The 26264-nt window shown below is 39.3% G+C and overlaps 1 protein-coding gene across 1 annotated transcript in view; it reads right to left on the bottom strand.

Moving 5' to 3' along the window:
• Nucleotides 1-26264, bottom strand: part of Rep (Rab escort protein) — a 215469-nt gene that overhangs the window by 91299 nt on the left and 97906 nt on the right. Inside the window, exon 6 of the mRNA XM_067142664.2 lies at nucleotides 22876-23098. Coding sequence (XP_066998765.2) covers nucleotides 22876-23098 — 223 coding nt within the window. The remainder of the gene's footprint in view (nucleotides 1-22875; nucleotides 23099-26264) is intronic.

The following is a 26264-nucleotide window of genomic DNA, read 5'->3' as shown; positions in this document are numbered from 1 at the left end:
CACCGTGCGAGTGCACTCTGCAATTCCCACTCTGTGAAATGCAAGTTATAGGCTCTGTACGTTAATAGGAGAAATGCACAACTGCGTTGCGTGTGGCGAACATTGTAAGCTATCGTGTGTCGCTGCTCAATCTGCTGTAGTCTCACCACATGCTGAAATGTCCGACTAAATAATAACAGTGGGACTTCAGAGTGTTTTATATGGCAGCTATCAGCCTAATTCTTTAATCTTGCAGAAAGTGGTCATATTTACAAGAAAAAAAAGTTTGCAGGAAATAGCAAGAGAGTAATAATTGGTAATGTGATAAGAGAAGCCTCAGTTCACTAGCTACCCTACCATTTTACGATAGAGGCAACATAGTGATTTATGTATCAGTAGTGGTGATACTCAGAATAATGTTCACACACACATTCAACAATGCTGTCTTCAGAAAGAATAGTTTTTAGCCTATTTCTAACACTATATCATGTTAGAGAAGGTAAATGCTGCTAGAGTGGCAATTACTTTTTCCCGTGAATATTCTCCGTGAGAAATGTAAGCATATTTCAGTTGTTATTTATGCAGTTCATTCAGAACTAATTAACCCTGTGAATGTTTTGTTGAGAAGGAAGCCACACTTCCCATTGTCTACTCAGTTAAATGTGACTTAAAAAGCTTCAGTCTGTCAAATACACAATTTAAATATAAATATTACACTAGAACATGCTTGTAAAAACCAGAGTACTGAACAAGGAATAAAAACACACACTATTAAACAAAGAATGACATTTTATTCTCAACCCAATCGCATCATTTGACGACCCTAGCTGGTCATAGTTATTCGTGGCATATGAATCAAATGACTAGCACTGCTCGCGGTGATACACAGCTGTTCATCAATCTATGTAGTTCAGTCACTAACCCACAGACACCACTTGTATGCATTCTGAGCTGAAGTTTACACATGTGGCTTCGGTTTTTTCCCCTTTCACCGGGTTCTCACGCACTTCTGGAACATGAGATAAGAGAATCTTTTTCCATATAAATTCGCTCTTGTCAGTTGCCAACATGGCGTCAAGCAGATGTGCTGGTGTTGATGAAGAAGGAATACGGAAGCTAATAGTGTTTTAGAGAGTGATATTGAAGGCAGTGATGTTTGTGACGACGAAATAGACCCTGAAGTCCTCAGTTTGAGTACTAGCAATGTGTATAATAGTGCTGATGACACGGAAAGTGATGCAAATAACGACGGTGTGCCGAGTCTTTCAAAACGAGCTCGTACCTCGGCACAGACTAACTTGACTGACTGGAACTGGACAAAAAGTGACAAACCTGTTGTACATAAGTTTAGTGAATACAGTGGGGTTAGTGAAAACTTATTGAAAAAGTTTGATACGCAGCCACTATCTGAACTCTCAGTTTTTTGTGAATACATGGACCTTTTGTTTGACAAAATATCTGTAGAGACAAATTCATATGCAGCAAAACAGTTGAGCAATCCTGCCAGAAAAAAGTTTAAAGATGATGACAAATGGTTTGAGACTACACCCGACGAAATTAGGGCATATTTTGCGTTAGCTATACTAATGTCAATGCCTTTGCTGGCGAGATGTAGTGTTTACAGTGCACTATGTCTTCTGGTATGGGCTATATCAAATTTGTTACTTTCATTGACCTGTCTCAGTCTCATCCTTGGCTTTGACAATGTGAAAGTGACTGAGGTATGTGTGATGCTAGTAATACCATTCCTTATGCAGCCAGTCCCTGTTATGAATGGTGTGAAAGTATCGCTCATAGGGTCGGTTGGTGCATGCATTTCAGTGGGCTTGGCAGACTGATATGTAATAGCAACTGCTGGCTCGGTGAGGAAAGCAACGGGAAACTACCTCACTCATTTCCCTAGTACGCCTCTTCAGTGATGCCTAGGCTATTTATGACAGCTGTTGGCAGAGCTACAGAGGATCAAACCAGCCTTCAGGCTGAATACCCAACATACATACATACATACATACATACATACATACATACATACATACATACATACATACTAATGTCACAAGTGCGAAAGTCAAGAATACAGTTATACTGGAGTAAAAACAGGTGTATAAACACTCCTATTTTTCGTGAAACTATGAGCAGGGGAAGATTTATTATAATTTCACGATTTTTACATTTTGTTGACGAACAAGTCGATAGTAGTGACAAACTAAGAAAGATTAGGCCTATAATACAACATTTCTGCTCCAAATTTTCAGAATTATATTTACCTTCACAAGACATTGCTCAAGATTAAAGCTAATGGAATTCAGAGGCCGCCTTTCATATGTCCAGTGTAACAGGTCTAAACGTTCTAGGTTTGGAATAAAAATTTACAAAATTTGTGAATCAAGTTCTGGCTACTGTCTGTCTTTCAAAACTTATGTAGGTAACGGATCCAAGTCTGCCAGCAAGTACAAACGTTGTTCTCATGGACGGCTGGTAGCTTGGGTAGCAGTAAGCCGATTAGAAGATGATTGGCGCAGTAAGATGGCAGCGAGCGCACGGTGCAATAGACCACGACGAGCGCGCTTCTTTTGTTTATGCTTAGTTCAGTGACGCCAGGCTTCTTGATTATAGTTCCACATGTGTTCTGTGCTGTGTTATTGCGAAGTAAATAGTAGCGTATTTTATGAATTTAGGTTCGTTGCCTTGTAGTATGCTTGTGAATTACAAGATTCAATTTAAATATGTATGTGTGTATTTGAAATATGAATGAAGAAACATTCTACGGGGTATTAACATACCGCAGTGTTCAGCTTATGGATGTACAAACAGAACCGATCAGCAGAAGGAGAAATAATTTCATCGGGGAGTTTTATACTGTACATAAGAATCTTCCTAGGGTAGTGTTTTGAGTTTTAGGCTTATTTTATCTTATTTCGCCTATTCTGGGAGCAAAATGGCAATTCATTTTTGTAGATTTCCTTTCTCGAGGCCCGAACATCTAAGATCATCGATTACGATTATCAGGCGGGAGAATTGGGAGCCTTCTAAAACAGCTGTTCTCTGCTCGGATGACTTATGTTAGAGGAAGACTGTTTTGATAGAAATGGACAAACCGTACGCCTTAGAAGTGATGTACAGCCAGCTGTTTTCAAGTTTACTGAACATTAACTGCAAGTAAAGGTTTACTTATATTTTTATTTATTTGTCATAATTAAACTGACGGGTTTGATGAAATGATTGACGTGACCTTATAACAATCTTAGAAAATGAAGTCTGGAGGAATTCTAGACCTTATTTACATCAGTAATAATTATGGGTTTCAGACACTGGAGTGGTGAAAGAAGGGAAAGTGTGGTGGGTGTTTTAGGCTATCCCATTATACTATTCGTGGTATTTGGGACTATTTAAACTGGTGTTACATATTTCTGATGACGACTATCAATATTGCTTTGCTAGCTGAATTTAATTAAAGAGGTCTGTAATAGTAAATTAAGCTGTAGGTAATGTGATATGTTGACAAGTTTTTAATATTTGCTGGTTTTATAAATGTGTACATTTGCTTCAATGATATTTTTTTTAATCTGATATACTGCTCATTATTTCATGGAAACAGAAATTCATTATCAAGCACCGATTACGATATGTCGAATCTAGGCCTGTATGGTGAGCTACGTTTATAGGTACATCATTTTAAGAATGTTCGGCTTCATGGCTAAATGGTTAGCGTGCTGGCCTTTGGCCACAGGGGTCCCGGGTTCGATTCCCGGCAGGGTCGGGAATTTTAACCTTAGTTGGTTAATTTCCCTGGCACGGGGACTGGGTTTATGTGTCGTCTTCATTATCATTTCATCCTCATCACGACGTGCAGGTCACCTACGGGTGTCAAATCAAAAGACCTGCATCTGGCGAGCCGAACTTGTCCTCGGACACTCCCGGCACTAAAAGCCATACGCCATTTCATTTTTTTTTCATTTTAAGAATGCATAATTTCATGGCATACATGTATACAATTTACAGCAATGTTTCCAGAAACTGATTTTCACTCGTATTGTGTTATCGATCGCTAATTGCATGTATTCAGCACTTAAGTTAATATTTGTCGGCCGTTATTATACACTCATGTTTATTGCTATCCCGGAGATTTACTGACCTCGGAATGAAGTGTCTGTGATCCCAATGTCCTGATGCTTTGAGTGAATATGTCTCTATATTTTTAATTATTCCAATGCGCCATTAATTGAGATTTAAAATTGACTATATTATCATTGCTTCCCCATAAGGAGAGCTCTAGGATGGGTACACCAACATGGCGAACCGCGCGCTCAACTTGGCGTACTTTCTCCTGCAGCGGAGAGCTGCCATCAGCGATCCATGTATAGAGATCAGTGGTGAACCCTTGTTAGGCCGAGGACATACATTGGTTTTAGATAACTGGTATTCTTCCCCAGATTTATTCAAAAGGCTACACGACAAGCAGATGAATGTAATTGGAACTGTTAGACAGAACCGAAAAGACATACCTCGCGATATCAATAAGACAAAACTAAAATGTGGAGAGTATGAGACGTGGGCTGCCAACATTATGTGTGTGTGAAGTGGAAAGATAACAAAGGATGTTTGCTTTCTCACCACTAAACACAAATCAGCTGACATGACAGGGACAGGCAAACTCAGACGAAAGAGAAGACAAACCCTGAGGGAAGAAGTGATAAAGCCTAAGTGTGGACTTGAATACCAGAAGGGGATAGGTGGTGTTGACCTTCAGGATCAGGTTACAGCTCTGTTTCCCGTCATGCGACGCACAGTGAAAGGGTATAGGAAAATATTCTTTTACCTCCTAGATATGTGCATTTTCAATTCCTTCTCTGTGAATCACAAGATCGCTGCTAGCAGAAAGACGACTTCCGAACTAGCATTGCACAGCAGCTACTAGAGACTGTTCAGTTACCGGAGTACTTGGTTCGAGGTCGCCCTTCAGCGAGCACTACCCCAACCAGATTACAAGCTAAATCATGGGCCCACTTTCCCATGCGTATTCCCCCTACAGAGAAGAAATCAAAAGTCACAAGGTGTGTTGTGTGCTATAGCCAGGGTAAAAGAAGCGAAAGTTGGTGGCAGTGCAAAAAGTGTGGCATAGCTCTTCACTTAGAAGAATGTTTTGAGGTGTACCACACCCAGCAGACGTACAAAAATAGCGGCATTGGTAAGTTTATTACTTCGGTATCATGCATGCAAATTTTCAGAAAGGAATATTTACTGGTTGGTTTTGTATGATTTTCTAAATAATAGTGTGATGACGACGGCCATGGAGCGGTATTTAAATGTGATTTCTTAGTGAACTACTATGGTATTTAAATGTGAGGCGAATGGGTTAAAAGAACATCAGATTCTATCAAGTCACATCCAAAGTGTAATGGTTAGAACTATTAGCTACTGTCCTTGGGTTCCCGGTTTGATTCCCGATACTACCAAAAATGCAAGATTGGCTTTAGGGCTGTCATGTGGTTAAATCGGTATACGCAGTTTAATTCCACTAGGGCTGTGCCTGAAGAGAGTTGCACCACCTCGGGACGAGGACACGAATTTATGTATGATTAAGCATTTGTAAAATAAGGTGTTTCTGTGAGCTATTGGTATTGTGTAATGTAGGTCTATTTATGTAATTATAATTATATATACTGCATTTTAAAATTAATGATGTGAGGTCGTGACTGAATACTACAACATTTCACGCGTTGCTCCACATTACTTTTTTTTTTTATTCGTTATGCCCAACTAAAGAGCACATGTGAACTTATTTGGCACATTTCTTCTCGTGTTCCCAAAATCTTCATCCTTTAATTGTGCTGCTTTTTTTTTGTGTGTTCTTTCATCCATCCTGTAGCTCATCTTTTAGGTTGATAAGCAATTTATGTTTATGAGATTTCTGAATTTTTTTCTGTCTTGCATTATTATTATTATTATTATTATTATTATTATTTTGCCTATCATTAAGACTACTGTTATAGGCTATAGTAGTGTATCTATTAGTATGCTTTAAAATGTTGGCCTACCGCAACTTACTTTGCAAATATAACATTGCTTTAATAATTTCTTTGTAATTTTTAATGTATTTGTAAAAAATTAAAATAAGTTTCGTAAAGTGTTACTTTGTATTAAAAATATTTAAACAGAGTTACTTTTTGGGATTTACTGTACTGCTCCACTGTCTTGAAATAAATTTCGCTAGAGTGTGAAAGAAAGCTCTGTATTACAGTATCTATTAATGCACCCAACAGTAAGACTGTTCTGCCAGAACATTATGGTATTAAAAAATAATCATCTAAGGACACCAATATAAAACGAGTGAATAAATGCATGTAACATCGCACATACTCCAGCTCCTTATGTCAATTGTTGGTGAACATGCTTCTAAGTAGTTCTCGTAGTATCCACCCGCAACAGCACACTGCTATATGCACAGAGCCTATAGGAAAACAAACCAGTACAGGCGAAGGAGAGATGGGTGTGCCTCTGCCTCGCACTTAATAGGCAGAAATGCAGGGTCATATCTCGCAGAGCTGGACGTACTGTATGTGCAAAACATGATGCAATGTGAACTGCAATGACTGAAGGAAGCTGAACTATCTCCATAAATGAAGATTCTGTGTAGTGTTGATTGTTCTGAACTCTGACAATACAGCGGAGTTCTGTCCACACTTGCGATGATTGAGTATGTGCACTCATAGAAAAAGACTACTTTTCTCACAAAGTTTCTTACCCTCTTGAATCAAGAAACTGGCTTTAGCGCAGAGGCGCATTAACACAATATGGTTGGCCATTGTAAGATTCCGATGATAATGCAAGGTATACCAGAGCAGGAAGGTATTGTTTCCTCTGCAGCAGCCGGAATTCCAGCAGTAGTGGAAGAAACTTGTTTGTCAACAGACTCAAGAACCTCATCGGCCATCAATGTGTGTTTTGAAACCTCTGGCCAATTTGCCTGTTGAAGTAACCAGCGCTTCAGTACTTCAGATTGCCTTCGATTCAAGAGCATGAGAAGAACCAGGCTAAATTCTCTGGACATTAAATTATACGTCATATTACCATCCATTGATCCTTGAGCAAACACCTGAAAAGCCTTGCATCTGATCTGTTTTTTGACATGCTCTATTGGTGGAAAAATATCTAATTCCCTCCATGGGAACTTAGAATTTCCATTGATGCATTGTCCGATTGTTCTATATGCTTTAAGTGTATATAATATAGTTTCTCTGTACCCTCCATATGCCATTTGGAATAAATAAAATAACTATCACCGGGCGAGTTGGCCGTGCGCGTAGAGGCGCACGGCTGTTAGCTTGCATCCGGGAGATAGTAGGTTTGAATCCCACTATCGGCAGCCCTGAAAATGGTTTTCCGTGGTTTCCCATTTTCACACCAGGCAAATGCTGGGGCTGTACCTTAATTGAGGCCACGGCTGCTTCCTTCCAACTCCTAGGCCTTTCCTATCCCATCGTCGCCATAAGACCTATCTGTGTCGGTGCGACGTAAAGCCCCTAGCAAAACAAAACTAATCACAGAGGTCATCATGTACCTACCATCATAACAGGGGAATTAGTGCACAGCTGCATAAGACGACATCCAGGTGGGAGAATGTGACATATGCACTTCTGAAGTGTGTAGGTTCCACTGTGTTAAACACAAGACAGATCAAACTGGCAGATCAATTGCTCACGAATCCTCGCCCTAGTGCAGGAAGACCAAGGACCCCACAGTGAGTTATGGGCGTTCAAGTCTCCCGGAAAGGAGGTAATTGAGGGATCAAACCTTGGAGGTCATGAACGTGAAGATTGTAGTCAGTGTAAAGTACACGTTGCGCACCATTGTCATTACTGGCAATGGAGCACAAACTGCCACTGCATTCATCAGAGTTGGAAGCGGCACTTCACTGACACAGTACAAATGCCTCCAGCTGCCCCACCATCCACAGCTACTCTTTCTTTGGAATAAAGGCAATATCCTCTCATAGTTGTGTTGTTTAGGTCAAACCAGATTCCTTTGGACAGACTATGGAGTCCACAGAGACAAATATAAGTTGGTGTAACTCAGCTAGGTGACCGTTATAACTATTGCAGTGGAAACAAAATTTGGACAACTGCTCGTCCTTGTGGCCAGCTCCCTGCCAATTTCCACCGCTTTGGCGGTGTCATTTTGTCACCATCACCATCCACAATAATGAGTGGGCCAGTATCCATTGTCTCCTCTGGAGAGAGACAAAGACTAAACACTTCGTGGATGGTGAACTCGCTGATTTGGAACGGTGGACTTCTTCCTGGGAGAACTGGGTTTCCCAGAAAGAGATCGAGTAAGAGGGCATTGGAGCCTCTCACTCTTGTTTGCTGTTTCTATCTTCTTTGGAGAAGAGCTGGCAGATGGTTTGCCAGTCTTCTTGGGGTTGCTGTGACCCAGATGGGGTTGGAGAAGGCTTCTTTTCCAATATTTTAGGGGATCAATACAAGTGACCTACATCTTTCTCTCATTATTACGTGTATATATATATATATATATATATATATATATATGTCTCCTTGTCATGCAGTGCAAGACACTGGCAGAACAATAAATTAATAAGGATATAATTATACAAATTTACTTATTTATCGTATGGTGAAAGGAGGAATATCAGCTATTTACAAAATATGTACAAAAATACACACATATACACACACTCTCAAGTTCATAAAATTATTCACAATACTATGTGCAGATGGTTAATCCACTCAACGGCTTCTTGTGTTAGGCTGTGGAGATCCTTCACTGAGCCTCTAAACGCTCTGAGGGGACATTCGAGCACTATGTGATCGACACGATGGTTGTCTGGACTTTAATCGCTGCGGTAATGGTACTGGACAATCTGAATGTATTGGTAACAGTGGGTTGTTTTCAATTTTCTTCCATGTGTTCAGCAATGACAGATCTTCTTAGGGGTGGGGGTGGAATGTTACTTAGAACCGATAGCCAGTGCGTGTTAGTAGATTGAATACATCCTGTGATGAGGCGCATTGCTTGATTGAGCTGTGTGTCAATTATTTTGGTGTGAGCACTGTTTAACCATGTACAACAGCAGTATTCTGCAACTGAGTACAAAAGAGCCAGAGCTGTGGATCTAAGGACTGATGCATTGGCACCCCAGCTGGTCCCTGTTAACTTCTGTAATATGTTCCAGGTTTTAATTTTAGCTGCTACATTCTTGAGATGCATTTTGTATGTCGGTGATCTGTCCAGGGTCACCCCTAGGTATTTAGGGTTACTGCAGTATTGGAGAATCTCATCTCTGAAACTGACTGTAGGATTGTAATTTGCATGTTTGTTCCGTAGATGGAAAGTTGATACAACTGTCTTTTGAGGATTCGGTCGAAGAGAATTATGTTTCAAGTATTCATCCAATATCTTCAGGTCTGCTGTTAATGTTGTTTCAGCTTCGGGGAAGCTTTGATCCTGGGATATCAAGACAATATCATCAGTGTAAATAAATTTCTTGGACTTGGAAGATCGTATGTGTACAAATTAAAAATGAGTGGAGCCAACACAGAGTGCTGTGGGAGCCCATCATTTATTTTGTGCACCCGACTTTTAGAGTTTTCTGAAAACACTTGGAAATACTTATTGCTCAGCATATTGCCTATTAGAGTGGTTAGTTTCCGACAAGGGATGATACTAATGAATTTGAGCAGCAGTTTGTCATGCCAAACGGTATCATAAGCAGCAGTTAGATCTAAGAAGACATCCATGCTTATCAGCTTCTTCTCAAAGCCATTTTTGGATATGAGTTGCTACTGCTAGCACCTGTTCCTCACATCCTGGTCTAAATCCAGCTTGTTCCATAGGGACAGCCTTGTTGATGGCTGAGGAGATTCTATTGTTGATCAGTCTCTCTAGCAGCTTGAATATGACACTAAGGAGTGCAATAGGGCAGTAGTTTTCAACTTTTGAAGGGTCTTTGTTTGGCTTTAGTATAGCAGTGATCTTGGTTTTCTTCAATAGTGGAGGCAGATGACCTGTTTCTACAATGTTGGAAAAGAAGGTGTTCAGCCATCTGACAGTAGCTGGACCACAGCGTAACAGAAATTCAGGGTAAATGCCATCAACTCCTGCTGCCTTTCCAGGTTTCATGCACTTCATAGCTTCTATAGTGTCTTCTATTTTAAATGGGGCAGAGAACTCTGATGATTGTGGAGCCGACCTTTTCCTTTTATTCAATTGATGTCCGACTTCTTTTATGATATCTTTTTCTTTTCTGACTTTGAGGTAGTGATCATTTGTTTGGCCATATCATCTGAGTTTTTGTTACATTTTTGCCTGATAATATTTTCTGCTGTATCCAGTTTCCAGATTAAGGACCAGGCCTTTCTGCTGGAGTGAGTATGGTCCAAGGATTCTACGGTTTCTTGCCATTTATTTCGTCTGTTTTCATTTAGTGATTGCAGAAGGACAGAGGCAGTTGCAGAATCACCATTGTATTCATATTCCTTGAGAAGCTTTTCGCTGTCTTCATTCCAGCCAGGGATGTACTCTTTGCGGTAACCTCTTGGTACGCATCGTTTTGCTGCACCTTTTAGTATACCAATAAATCTGCTGTAGTTGTTGAAAGTGGGTTTTATCCATCTTATATTGGAGTCGGTCTGCTTTGAAAATTCTGTCCAATTTGCTTTGTTGAAGTTCCCTCGTGGTCTCGGGTAGGAGAGGATAATGGGTATGAACAGACCTGTCTGGAGAATTACTGGCCAGTGCTGGCTGTGGGGGAACCTGGCTAGTACTCTGCGATGTACCTCACTCGGAACGTTTGGAGATTGTAATGAAGCAGAGGTCAGGTGTATAGCCATGATTCCATCGTTCAGAGATAAAAGTTGCCTTATCTTCAGCATCGTAAACGAGTTTGAGGTTTTCTGTATCCATCCAGTCAACAAGTTTTTGTCCATTTTCATCACACTCCACTGTTGCTCACCTCCACAGAATTTACCTCTTCATTACTCTGCACGTGTCCCCCGGGTGGTGCAAAGCGAGCAACAATCACGATGAGACCGAAATGTCTTAAACGACCTCTCGGTCAAAGATTAAGGAGAAATAATACCCGAATAGGTTCTTTTCAGGACTCTCAACTTCGTAAGATTGGACCATCAATACAAATTTACCAACTCACGTAGAGGGTATAAGCAGAGCAAAATGTGAATATTATACAAATAAAATTATGTGTGAATATTATACAAATAAAATTATGTATCAAAATTGTGAAAGATGAGCGAGAACCCAGTTATGTCAAACAAGGTAGTTCGAAGTGAAGACAGGATTGTGATAAGGAAGTGTATTGTCAACTATATTATTTATCAAATGAAAACAATGCTATTTATAGAAGGCATTTTTATATGGAATACAGATGGAATATGGAAGTTCAATTGCAAGTTAAGTTCTGGAATCAGGAGATTGAGAATTTGGAATGACGATAAGCAAACCCAAGACAATGGTAGTGACAAAGAGAAACAGAATGGAAAAAGGTGATACAAGAATCAGGAATGAACTCCTAGACATAGCTTTAAATATTTCTAGGTAATACATTGTCAGAAGATAGAGAATTGAACAAAGAGAAATACACAATTTGAACAGCCCACAGAGTTCTACCACAGATGAGAATGAGTATGCAATGAAGTGACAACAGAGTTGGTGCTGAGAAATTACAAGACAGGACTGTTTCAGAGAAGCTCAAGTTGTCTGGACCAGTCCCAATGAGAAGGGATGGTAGGCATGGATGTAACCAGTTATGGGCCCCAAGATTGAAGCGGTCAAGAAGGCCTAATGGTATAGTGTATTTGAAAAACTTAAATATGATTGTAAATTAAAATATGAATTTAAATTCTTTCATTCCTTTGTCCCAGTCCATATTCTCGTACTACATTATCTTCTCTTCCTTGGGTTACCACAGAATTCCAGTCTTCCATCGCAATTAGGTTCTCTCTTTTTACACACTGCATTAAAACATCATTTATTCTTTTAATTTCTTCATCATCGGCTAAACTTGAAGACCTAGAACTGCACTACTGTTGTGAGCACTGGCTTTGTGTTTATCTTGATACTAACCTGCTCATAGTAGCTTACCCACTGTCCCATTATTTTTATTCATTATTAGACCAACTCCTGCACTTCCCCAGTTTGATTCTGCGTTAATTCTAGTCATCTCACCAAACATCCTGCTCTTCCTGCCAACATATTGCACTTGTACAAACTACACCTAACTTTAGTCTATCCATTTCCCTTTTCCAATTCTCTAACCGACTACAACGATTCAACTTCTACCATTCCAACTCGACTCGCAAGATGCCAGTAACCGTCTTCCTGATGACTACCCCCTCTTGTGCAGTCTCCACTCAGATATCTGAATGAGGACCTGTTTTACCTCTGGAATATTTTACCCACAAGGAAGCCATCATCAGTACATCAATCATACATATACCTCAATGTCATTATATGAACATTAGAATAAGAATAATAGTTAACACCACATTTCCAATACTTATCTTTTTTTATATTTAGGATATAAACATTACAACAGGCGTTGTATGATGGGACATGTTTCGCTTAACTGTCGTAAGCATCATCAGCCAAAATGAATCTTAGCCTTAAAGTTAGGTCAGGGCCCCAAACCTAGTGTCCTTAAAATATATGGCACCCTAAGAACCAACATTTACATTTAGAAAATCAAATAGGCTTAAAACTAGTGTGAAAAAAACACAATGTTACAACATGGCTAAGAGAAGAACACACAATCGTGTTGAAACAGAGGTTTTAAGCCTATTTGATTTTCTAAATGTAAATGTTTATTCTTAGGGCGCCATATATTTTAAGGACACTAGGTTCGGAGCCCTGACCTAACTTTAGGCTAAGATTTATTTCGGCTGATGATGCTTACAACAGTTAAGCGAAACATGTCCCATCTTACAACGCCCGTTGTAATGTTTATATCCTAAATATAAGGAAAGATAAGTATTGGAAAGGTGGTGTTAACTATTATTCTTATTTTAATGTTCATAATCTGATGTCCAATACGGTCTACAATGAGATTTATTACTTGTAATACCTGCATGTCCTCGGGAGTTAACGAACCGTAGTAGTTCCCCGTTACTTTCAGCCATGTAACAGTACCGATATAGCTAAGCCATGTTAGGTATTATTACAAGGCCACATCAGTTAATGCTGCCCTTGCAACTTCCAAAAGGCTGCTAACCTACTTTCAATTAACCATTTATTGGTTAGGTCTCTTGACAGATACCCATCTGCTTTGGTTGCGCCTATGGCTTGACTACCTTCTTCACTGGGACACACAAGCTTCCCCATGATGGCAAAGTGGTATGGTTAACAGGGGAGGGGTTATACTGTACCCGATTGTAATCACGAAATATCAGTGGAAGATTAATCTTCAGACCAAATAAGCAAAGTCTGCATTAAAGAGGGAAGTAAATACCAGAGCAAATAATACTCTAGACCCTGACCTTTAGTCTACCAACTACTCCCACTGATCAAGCTGAAGTGCAGTCAGAATCAAATTAACTTTCCGAATTAAGAATTAATACAAGTGAATCATCCATGCTCTACAAGTAGGCATTCAGCTATAACATTAAGTGCAGTATGTTCTTGAAGTTACTGGACTGATTGAGGAGAGAGTTCTTCACAGATCTAAACCATTCCCATAGTGTTCCAGTTTCCATGTGACATGAAGGGTATTTTATTTCCTCCGTCTGTTTTGAACTACACCTTGAAAAATAGCGAATGCGTGCCAAGGGATTGGCTGGTTTGGAGTGTTGAGGTGAAAGATTTAGTTTGCTTCTCCTACCATATATTCAGCAAACTGCCCATGCTTGCAAGGTCTGTTGCAGGCATTTCAGGCAAAGCATACTTTTCTGATAAATTACCTCCACATGAAAATAACGTTAACTATGAAGTATGTTATCTGAAGTGGAGAGGTCTGAAGAAATGTTTATCAAGGATTCTGCAGTTGATACTTTGCTTTATAAATTTTAAAGAATGAAACTGACAAGTGGAGGAAGACTAATCAGTATTTTGGAAAGGATTATGTTTTAAAAGTGGAAGACACTTGCCTTTAAGGGAGGATATTCATCTTAGTGGTGATTCCAGAAGCAGTAGCTTTTCTTGGGATCTTGGAATTAGTCATTATGATCCACTTCTCAATGATAATTTCAATAAAGGCATCACAGTAAAAAAAAAATGTCCACAAGTAAGCTATATTTTTGCTCAAATCCAGAATGATTTTAAATAGCTTCATTCAGTGCTGCACAGAACATATGAGTTGAGCAATTGCAAGTGAATGACAAGAGGTAAAATACGGTACTACTCAATTGTTGATGCAGCATTCAACTTGTCACATATGGAGCACTCTGTATTTATTCTTAGATACCAGACTCCTTGCGAGAAGGATGAGAATAGGAGCTTGGCTTGTAAGATCAATGAGAGGTTTTCAGAGTTTGCAGATTGCAATCAGAAAACGGGAGAGGACACAGCTGATTTAATTCAATCAACTTTTGAAAAGTATGAAATTCCGCAAGTCTGTAGAGGGCAAGGGTACAAAAATAGGCAAAACACATCACGCTTATACAAAGGTATACCAGGGTCATTTTCTTAAATAAAATGCTTTGGCTCTTATTTCTCCCTGTCCTTGTCAGAACTAGAATCTTTGTGGAGTTCAAGCAGCTCGGAGCTGTTGTGAAGCATGAACATTCTTTGATACAGTACAGCTCCAGTGCTCAAAGATGGGAGATATACCAAGATGCGACTCGTTGCTCTCTCCAACATTTCAAATGCAATGGTCAGCCAAAATGTAGTGTGCGAAACCATTTGCATCACACATTTTAGGACTAAGAACAGTACTTTCAAATAAAAACATATGAATACCACTGCAGAGACCTTCACTCATTTCCTAAAGGCAAAGTCTTGTTGATACAACCATTTGTCTACCTTGCGCCGCTCTCTTCGTTGTCACAACTATCGAATTCCATTTTTTCCTTGATCTCAAAGTAATTTTTCCTTGATCTCAAAGTAGTTTTTCCTAGACCGGCCTCTTCTTTTCTTCCCCAGTATGGAGACATTGACTAGTATAAATGATATTGAAACATTGTTTTTACGGATTTTCTTGTCATAAGTTGAAGAGTTTCATTATGGTTCGTATTGACAACTGATCACTTTATAGTGAAGTTCGACGCCAGTGAGATGCAGTGTAAACCCACAACGATGGACTCCCAGGAGCTCGAATGGAGACGACACGATGACTAGGAAGGCTGAGTACTCAATTTGCTTGTTATTACATGGACATGTCATGCAATTTTTATATTTTTTAATTTTGTAAATATTAAATGATAGGGCTAGATTTATATGTGCTTGAAAAGTAGGGCCTATATGTTAAAAGGCGGTCTGAGTGGTTAGATATGTTTATTTCAATGTAAATATGTATGAAGATTTTTTGTAATATACATGATTATTTTTCTTTGAAGTAGAATTTTGTATATAATTTAATTAAGTTACGTGTGGTTTTATTATTGTGAATGCCCATAGTTCATGGGAAAGATTTAATGTGGTCGTGTTATCGTTACTGAAAATGAAAACCTACAACCTATTTTCCAGTCATTGACCGGGTGAGGGATGTAATGAATGAATGAAACATATATAGGCTGTTATTACAATGGGGTCGCCACTCCCAAGGTGATTTATTAATGAGTGATAAATGCTATGAAATGAGAATGGAGACTGTTTCTGGAATGAAAGATAGGGAAAACCGGAGTACCCGGAGAAAAACCTGTCCCGCCTCCGCTTTGTCCAGCACAAATCTCACATGGAGTGACCGGGATTTGAACCACGGCATCCAGCGGTGAGAGACCGACGCGCTGACATCTGAGCCACGGAGGCTCCGTGTTATCATTACTATCATATGATTATGACTGGGAGGCGACACTGATATTGTCGTATGCATGGGAAAGTCATTTGTTAGGATATATTTGTATTTTCTTGCAATCTGGGAATTAGGATCGGCATTTGATTTTTAAGAATAACTAAGTAGCATGTGCACATTGTGTCATAAAAATAAGTCTACAAGTAAGCACAACAGGAAAAACAGAAGATGATGGCGAGGGCTGTACAAAGTTCCCCATTTAATTAGGGGAGAGAAAAAGATAATATGTTTAAATCATTCGTAAGATAAGAGTCTAAGTTGGGGATGTGTAAATCTACTTTAACGCCTGTGAATAGTCATGTGAGAATGGAGTAAAGTTTTAGTGCTGAGGAAAACGTTTGCTAGGAACACTGCAGATTTGGAACGCAGGACTCCAATGTGGAGAGATTGAGCAATGAAATGCCTCATTTAAGCGAATGTATTTAAGTATCCAGTGGAGGACGAATTAAAAGCCAATAAGTTAGAATGAGAAGATATTGACAAAAACATTTCAGCCATATGTGAAGAGGGCTGGGATGTTAACTGCTCCAAGAAGAGGCAGGGATAGTTTATGACAGGTCACACCCATGAGCCTGGTATATTGCCCTCCAGTGAGAGAGTGAGATGTGGTTTGTGTGTGTGTATTTTGGCCAGACACAGTAGATAATTTTATTTATTCTGTTTTATTGTGATTCATAAAATGAAGTGTTATGTTTCCTCCTGTTGAAATGGTAAGAGGTAGGATCATTGATTTTCTTGCATGTCTATTTTAAGTTATTTTAAATTGGTTTTCCTTTTGAAATAGGTTTTGTAAAATAGGTCCTGCTCACTCACTCATAATCGTGTAATAATGTGTATCATGCACATGGTCATTGCAGTAAACTTTATTAATTGTACTCAGTCTTCCCTGTTATATCAGCAAGCCACAACTCCCTAAACATAAAAGGGAATGGACTTTATTACAGAAAAAGTAACCTTGTGTTAAATGTCCAGTGGACATGTCAATATTTGTATACCGTATTTACTCGCAAATTAGACCCCTTCCCCCCCCACCCCCCCCACTTTTACAGCCACAAAAATAAAGGAGGATCCAATATGCAATAACCTGAAATTTTTAGACATGAACACATGTCTTTTAGGCTATAAAGAGCTATACATTATACATGTAAACATTCTACACTATTCTTTAATAACAAACTTATGAATGTATTTGAATTATACTGGCTATTTTCGTTGGAGGCAGTATTTCTAAATGTAAAAAGACAAATGGTGATCACTTCTTTTAGGCCTACATATAAAGAAAATATGGTCAGTTTTTGTTACTCGTATCACGCCATTCCTTTCATCGAATTAATTCCTCTGATGAGGCTGACGTCAGGAAGGGCATATGGTCGCAAAAACTTGCTACTAAGATTTGTCTCGCTTCATACTCGACCCCATAGAGAAAAGGGATAAGGGTATCATTCTCATATTATGCAATATTGATACAAAATAACTTAATGGCCAGTCATTTGTCTCTTGTCAGTTGAGCAGTAGGCCTAGCACACAGTAAACCTGATCACCGCTTTCATTTGAATTATCGTCTTATGGCGCTAACTTCCCTGCTACCAGCGTGTAGTCATTCCAAGTGACATCTTCACTGCCATCTCATCAGCCATGCACTGCATTCGAGCAATCACTCTCTTTGCATTCGAGGTCCCGTCTTTTTCAAACTTTTAAAAGTTTTGTTCCCGACTATAGAGTCCAAACATTGTGAATCCGTTCCCAAATGGTTTCTGGAGATGGTCTCTGATATTCCCAGTGGGTGTACGTGTAGCAGAAGCCACTCCTTCCGAATAAAGCCGTGCTGTACAAAGCGTGCCAAACCACCAGCTGATAACTAACATAAGTTTGATTTCTGAATGTAATACATAGTGACTGGAAGCATTCTTTCCATAACTGCAGCTGTTGAAAGCCAGACCCTTATTATTTATATTTCATGCTTGCTCTACATCTGTCACATAAGAGAGGACCGTGAGCCCTAACTTCGAACTCCCGAAACATCCGAACCCAAAGTCCCCAGCCAGTCCAATCCTTAGGATACGACAGGACGCACGAATGAAACTATTCACAAATTTGTGCAATGTTGTCAGAGATGCAATAAGACTTGTACCCGTTTAGAAGCAGAATCATCGTCCTCTGACGAATTACGCTAAGGGGTCTTGTATGCAAGATTTATTTTTTACATTTTCTTTGTCACGAAAAGCTAGGGGGAGTGGAGGTGTAATACGTGAGGGAGTCTAATACACGAGTAAGTATGGTATTCATCCCGTTCGCGTTACTACTGAATTTGATTTCTCATCACCACGAGTAAATAAACCCACTGTATTTAAAATGACATCTCATTCGCGTTTACTTAGATGGCACCTGTCTGTCCTACCCTTTAAGCTGCTAAGTTATATTTTTGTAGATTGAAACCCAGTTTACAACTGTGTACATATAAATTGCCTGAGAACAAAAGGGGGTAGGGAAGGGTGCAATATGAAGCTATTCTACTGACTACTACTTTGACCGTTAAAAGTATCAAGTACCTTCTGTTGTCTGGATTTCATTTTGTACTAACAAGAACATTTAACAGTGATTCAACAGAGAATTTCTTCAGTAAATTAAGACATATTTCAAGAAGTAATGATATGTTGGATTGTAGAGTAGTAATATTCAGCATGAACAGATATCGAAAACAGGCTTATTTTCATTATCATCCCACACAAAGAGAAGTAAAGGACAAATGGAAACAGATCACATAAGGCAAGAATGTGCAGAGGAAACAGGTTTTGCAGAGTACTATGCCAAGCTCAGTGACGAATATCTTAAACAGCCTTAATGAACCTCCACATAAGTTCAATTCAAAATATTTTCTCACACTATTTATATTCTATTATGTTTACTGCACCAGTCTAGAAAGCTAAGAATAATGCCTGAGAGGACTCATGCTGACCACACATCTCAATCTACAGGCCTTCAGGCTGAACAGCGGTCGCTTGGTAGGCTATGGCCCTTCGGGGCTGTAGTCCAACCTGAAATAACTTATGAAGTGAAACATTATCTAAACTAAAGCAAAAGAATAACAAGACAACATTTTGAAAATAGAAAGAAGAATAGTAAGAACATGCATTAATAAGAAGTACCAAAAAGGAGAATGGCGTATCATCCCAAATTCAGCAGTATATCAGGAAATAGAACCTATAACGGATTTCATAAGAAAGAAGAGAATATCATTCTTTGGTCATCTGTTGAGAACACCTCAAGAAAGGTTAATACGCAGAATTTTGGAAAAGCTTTGGAAACAAAAGCAACAACCTGTCTGGATAAAACAAATAAAGACATGAAAGAGACATTACACTGGAGGATTTAAAGAATGAATCAAACAAGTAAATAAATTGAATAGTAAAATTAGATTCTTACCAAAATGTGATAAAAGAGAAACAACTAAAAAGGTATTTTCAAAAGAAGAACGACAATCAAGATCAGATAGAATGAAGAAATACTGGAAGAACAGAAAATTAAAAAAACATAAATCATACAAGACCAGACAGAAATTGACTACAGTGGTCCAATGCGGCCGTAAAAGCACAATAAAATAATAATAATAATAATAATAATAATAATAATGTTATTGGCTTTACGTCCCACTAACTACAGTTTTGGTTTTCGGAGACACTGAGGTGCCGGAATTTTGTCCAGTAGGAGTTCTTTTACGTGCCAGTAAATCTACAAACACAAGGTTGACGTGCTTGAGCCCCTTCAAATACCACCAGACTGAGCAAGGATCGAACCTGCCAAGTTGGGGTCAGAAGGGCAACACCTCAACCGTCTGAGCCACTCAGCCTGGCAGCAACAAGTTTTATAGTACATCAAGTGCAGAATAAAATTCAGTATAAACTGTGCTATCGCCTGAATGACAAGAATAAAATTAGTTCCCACTGACAGATTTAATTTACATCAGAGATACTTCAGATAAGCTGCGACATCAATTGAAGAATTAGTGTGCTAAGTTTCAAAGTTTGTGTCTACCAGAGTGTGTGAAACTTTCGCAACATTGTTCTGTCTGTATTGAGAAAATCCTATTTACTAATGTGCACCTCATCTTCCGACAGCAGTCATAATGAGCAGTTAAGCAATCTGATTTGTAAATTAGCGATTCCTATACTCCTTGAAAAATCGCTTGTGAAACAGAACTATTAACATGTAAAGTACCTGAATGGAAAACCTTTAAATCTGAAGATATTAAGAGCTTAAGCTGCCTACAGCTGAGAGGAAGACAGAGAGGAACATTTTTGCAGCGCTCTGAGGTGAGTAGTGGAGAATTGTAACACCATTGCGTGTACAGGGTTCCGGCTGAATTGACGAGGCATTGTAAGTATAGAAGACGGCAATCCACAAGGGCACAGTGAGAACATTCCCACACACTACAAATAAACAGGTGTTATGCACAAGAAATATCATTAACTTCAATAAAAAGCTGCAAACAGCTTGTTGCACTGCATCACCAATGTCGGAATCAGAAGGGGACCCTCGAAAGCTCAATCCTGTCCTGTGTCAACAGTGGTCATCAGCAGCTCTAAACGGAATACTTACCGCTAAATTAATCAAATATAAGACTAGAAAAGGCACATGCTGTGCACCAGGTCCAGTAATCAACCCCAATCGAGAGAGAGAGAGAGAAGGGGAGGGGGGGGGGGGGCAGGGGAGGAACCATTGGGGTCAATGCATACGTTTGTGGGGTATTCTTTTGGATTGGCACAATGCGTCATGAAGGGATTGCTTATCGTTATCCCGTTGTTTTAACTGAGTTTGGAGATTGTGTGTTGTTAAACACAGGTTTTCTTGATTGTGAACGTATTATTTGTGTATATTTTAGACAAATTCATATGGAATGTCAAGTTGAGAAAAGTGAGCATTTCCGACACATTTTACTCTTGAAGTTTAACCGAGGATCCAGTACAGCAGGAGCTGCAAGAACAATTTGTGAAGTGTACAGGAATGCTTTTTTTTTTTGCTAGGGGCTTTACGTCGCACCGACACAGATAGGTCTTATGGCGACGATGGGATAGGAAAGGCCTAGGAGTTGGAAGGAAGCGGCCGTGGCCTTAATTAAGGTACAGCCCCAGCATTTGCCTGGCGTGAAAATGGGAAACCACGGAAAACCATCTTCAGGGCTGCCGATAGTGGGATTCGAACCTACTATCTCCCGGATGCAAGCTCACAGCCGCGCGCCTCTACGCGCACGGCCAACTCGCCCGGTGTGTACAGGAATGAAGCAATTGCTGAAAGAACAGCACAAAAATGGTCTTCCCACTTTCGAGAAGGAGGGTCTGACTTGTCTGATGATCCACGTTCTGAAAGACGTTCAGATTTTGAGGAAAATTGCTTGAATGAGTTGCTTCATGAGAATCCTCGCCAAACAACACGGGAAATGGTGCAAGTTTTTGAATGAGATCAGTAAGGTATTGTACGCTGTTTGCATTCGATGGGTAAGGTACAGAAATTGGGCATATGGGTACTACATGTGCTAAGTAACAGTAACAAAAATCAAATGAGTAAACATCCGTTTGTCATTGCTTGCCCGGCACTGGTTGGCTTGTGGCAGGCACGAAGTTTTCCTTTCAAACATTGTCACCAGTGACGAGAAAAGGTGCCTATACGTCAACATTAAGAGGAAAGTGGCTCAGCCGAACAAAACAAGCAACTCCCCGTGCCAAGGATAGTGCCCATCCACAGAAAATCATGTGTGTTTGGTGGAACAAAGCATTCTTCACCGTGGACTTCTTCTGAAAAACGTAACGATTACCTCTGCTGTGTATAGTGACCAGCTAAGATGGCTTGCTGTTGCTATTGACAACAAAAGGACAAAGACAACAACCAGTCTTATTGCTCCACGATAACGCTCGTCCGCATACAGCACAACTGACCAAAGGTGTGATTGCTGAACTTGGCTGGGAACATCTTCGTCATATTCTGTATTACACTGACCTTGCCCCCTCAGATTTCCATCTTTTCCGCTCTCTTTCTAACCACATTCAGGGGCAAGTGTTTCCTGACGAAGCTTCTCTTGACTAATGGCTAACAGATTTCTTCCAGTCAAAACCAAAACAGTTCTACAGGTGAGGCATTCACTACTTGAACGTTGGCAGAAGGTCATAGAGAGTGGAGGTGAATACATCACTGAGTGAATGTGAGTTACAGTGCATGACAGTGACAATAAAATTAAAAAATATAAAATATAAGAACCGCATGGACTTATGCATCGACCCAATATAAACTGGTGAGATGTCTGGTAAAGGCAATGCTGCACTGCGTGTTTCACTCCCTTCCCTTCAGTGCATGTGTCAGTGTCACCGTGCTGTGTCATACATACTCCTCTTCCTCTCCAAGTGATATATTTTCTGTGTGTTCCAATCAATCATGAGTTTTCATCATTCAAAACTTAACTTTTCAATTTTAGTACTGTGTGTTTCTATTCTATTTCATGCCACAGACATACCACCTGCTCTGGAAATGTTTACTTTTTGTTAAGTACAATAATCTTATACCCTTGTTGAAAAGCTTTCCCAAACTTGTTCAGTTGTAAAGAAATCTTACTTTCAGCACTATAGGTTAAAAGGAAATTGATTGACTGAACACGGAATAGTAGCTCATACAAGCAAAAATGTCTACATTCAAACATTCTAACTACTGTATTTATCTAAAGAGGCTTTTCAACTCTGAAGTTGACAGAGCAAGGAGAGAAAGACTAATCAAGATTATTCATACATTTCAAAATCTAAGAGTGAATACAAATGAAAATACTGAAACTTGACAAGTTATAGCGACAAAATAAGAATAGACAATTGCTTCTGTGCATAGATAGGGTGCAGTCTGCACCATACAGCATATCTACGTTCAATAGGAAATCTACTTACCTACAAAAACACTGCGGAATCTCTCCACTACCATACATTGGCCACAGAAAGGGAGTATTACCATATCGTCCTAAGCTGTTCAGAAATCTCTGAGTACGAGCAACGCCTTCCAAACACGGTGTCTTCTCAGTTGCCATTGCAATTGCATACAATACATAGTGGACAAGATTAGGAGTAAGTTTCTTTGACTTCAAGTAATCCAGGAATGTCTTGTCTTCAAATCCTGCAAGCAAACTTGCATAATTGACATTGTAATCATTAAAATAACTGACTCATTAGCTTCATATTTGTAAAAGAGAGATATATATATATTTTACTGGCTTTATAGTATATTCCTTTCATCCCAGTTTTTCATTTTTTTTTAAACTGAGAGCATTAATTTTAAAAGCAATTCATTGAATACAACATTATCACTACTTGTGTTTTATGGTGGCTTGTAACACTACTTGTATTGATATTTACATAATGACATGATGTCCTTAGTAAAGGATACTACAACCAGAAATTTAAATCCAGCCTAATTAGCTAGATAAAGATCTTCTATACAACAATTATTTCGTGCTCTCTCAAAAGAGATACAGAAACTGGTCGTAAACTTTGCAACCAAGTATCAGGTTTGAATAGCAGACCTTTCAACATTAAAAATTTCATATCTGGTCCGTACTGAAAGGAGATAACATACAATAGAGAGAAATTTGATTGATCCACCTTTTTTTAAATACATATGTTGTTAATATGATCACAACATTTTTTATTCAGTAACAGTTTTGGTGTCTATGGACACAGGTCGTATGAATCGTATGAACAAAGCTATACAAGTAGGGCCTATGTAGTACATAAAAAGTCTCAAGTACAGCACTGCTAAACACTGAATGAAAATAAAACATGGACATCCAAAAACTGAAGTAGAGTGCAGTCCTCCCACAGAGTATTGATAATAATGTAACATAAGTAACATAATTAAGTTTGATGGCTTTGTTTTATGAGTTGATGTTACAAGTCACCATCAAACTTATGTTACATTATTATCAATACTCTGTGGAAGAACTGCATAGTACGTCAGTTTTTGGATGTCCATGTTTTTATTTTCACCCAGTGTTCAGAAGTGCTACGCTTGAGACTTTTTAACCATTCCAGAGTGATCAAGTCTTTAAACATTTGTTAATATCTTCACTTTCATTTTATACTTTGACCAACAGCACATAACTTGTTTATATTCTTTTAAGCATTGTATTTTTATTTTTTTTGCTAGGGGCTTTACGTCGCACTGACACAGATAGGTCTTATGGCGACGATGGGATAGGAAAGGCCTAGGAGTTGGAAGGAAGCGGCCGTGGCCTTAATTAAGGTACAGCCCCAGCATTTGCCTGGTGTGAAAATGGGAAACCACGGAAAACCATCTTCAGGTCTGCCGATAGTGGGATTCGAACATACTATCTCCCGGATGCAAGCTCACAGCCGCGCGCCTCTACGCGCACGGCCAACTCGCCCGGTCATTGTATTTTTACTTCATCTATTAATGTCACTTATTACTAAGGGTCTATTATATGTATTACATACTTGTATATTTTTTTTCATACGACCTGTTTCAGCTGACGGTGTCCATAGAAACCGATAATTAATAAAACAACATATTATGTATTGAAAAAAAGTGGGTCAATCAAATTTCCCTCTACTGAATGTTAGCTGACCTTTAGTTCAGCCAGCTTTCATCTTCTAAATATGTCTACGGTTACACTAGACTCCTGAATGAGTGAAGACAAAGGTATGAGTTGGAAGTGATCAAGTTGGTCATTTAACAGAAGAATGTCAGTATTGGAAAGGAACAAACAAGTGTCAAATCAAGTCGTAACTTCCGCATAATGGAACATGAATTTTTAATCTACTTTTTGGTCTTGCACCGATATTTTTATTACACTGTAAAATCTCCATAATGAAAAATTAGATCTGCAAGTCAAACAATTTCTTAGAAATGAACCATGCACGTACCATCCCACTAGGCAGGAAAAATGAAATTTCAGCAACCCTACCTGTAAGAAAAATAAAATACAGTACTGTACTGTACTTATTTTCTTTAGTAATGTCTCAATTTTCTTTGCTTTTCCTTCTGGACTTATTGAGTGATACAGAAAGGAACGATGTTGCCACTGTTGCCACTCCAGAAACGCTTGTCAGAATTAACACAGCCTATACAGACTGAACTGAACTCAATTTTGGAAATATTTTTTTAACCCTCAGCGGACATCTGTCAGGCATTTCCCGACATCCTAGTTTACTGTTCTGGATGTATGTCGGGATATACCTGCCAGCTGTTTCCAACGGTAAATATATACGCATGTGAAGCCATTGTGTGTGCTGTTGCTGTCTGTAGTTATTCTATAGAACTTTTAGCAATGTCACAGCTTTCTAGATGCATTAAAACTTTGTTTTGTAAGTTTTAGAGGTAAATAAAAAACTAGCTGTTTACGTTGGTCAACTGTGAAAATGACGGTGCGCAGACAGGGTAGAGCTACTTCATCTGATATAGCTCTATTTTTAGATAAAACTGACAGTGGTAATGACAAATTATCAGTTATGGACAGTGAGTGATGTTTCTGAGAGTGGTGATAATTCTAATGAAATGGAAGTAGTTGAAAGCAAGAATGAAAGCAATACAAATAGTAGTGAAACAGACAATGGTTGGAGAGTTTATTGCCTGGCTTTGTAAGAAACCACACACTGATTAGTGGTTTCTCACCTCATGCAGGCAAGAAATCATCTACTCCCGTTCAATTTAAAAAAAAAAAATTTACGGAAGAATTGGTACAACAAATTGATGAGACTAACTGCTATGCAAGAAAAAAAAATATAAATTTGGTTCTTGTTTGTGGGTTACTGTAGTCACGTCCTAGTTCGTGAACCACGGGCAACGGCTGAGTGGCCTAATAAGTGGTCCTGAGAGTCGGGATACCAGTTGCTATGGAATGGGAGTGGGCATCTCGGACATATTCTGAGTCGTGGCCCTCCTTGTGCTCAGGCGGCTAGGACTATACAATTCACCGGTGGTCCATAACCCGTTAGAGGAGAGATCCTCACTTGGGCTATGTGCAAGTAGGGCAGCATCCTGCTTCATGAATTTACCGAGCTCAGAACACTTTAAGCAAGCCTCGGACCTATAGGACTAATGGACTCCCACTCCCTTTTGACAGGCGAGGGGCTCCTTGGAAACAACTTGGCAAACGAAATGGAATTCGATGGGGAGCTATCAATATTAATTAGGCTTATGGAAGAAAGAAGGTACAAATGGCTGAGTCAGCAAAGAGGATGCATCTGGATGTGCTAGGAGTAAGTGATATTCGGGTAAGGGGAGATAATGCGGAAGAGATAGGAGATTATAAAGTGTACTTGAC

This window comes from Anabrus simplex, chromosome 3 (genome assembly GCF_040414725.1).
Source record: "Anabrus simplex isolate iqAnaSimp1 chromosome 3, ASM4041472v1, whole genome shotgun sequence".
In the NCBI taxonomy this organism is placed as follows: domain Eukaryota; kingdom Metazoa; phylum Arthropoda; class Insecta; order Orthoptera; family Tettigoniidae; genus Anabrus; species Anabrus simplex.
Note: the sequence above shows the minus strand (reverse complement) of the source record. Positions and strands in the feature narration are given on the sequence as shown.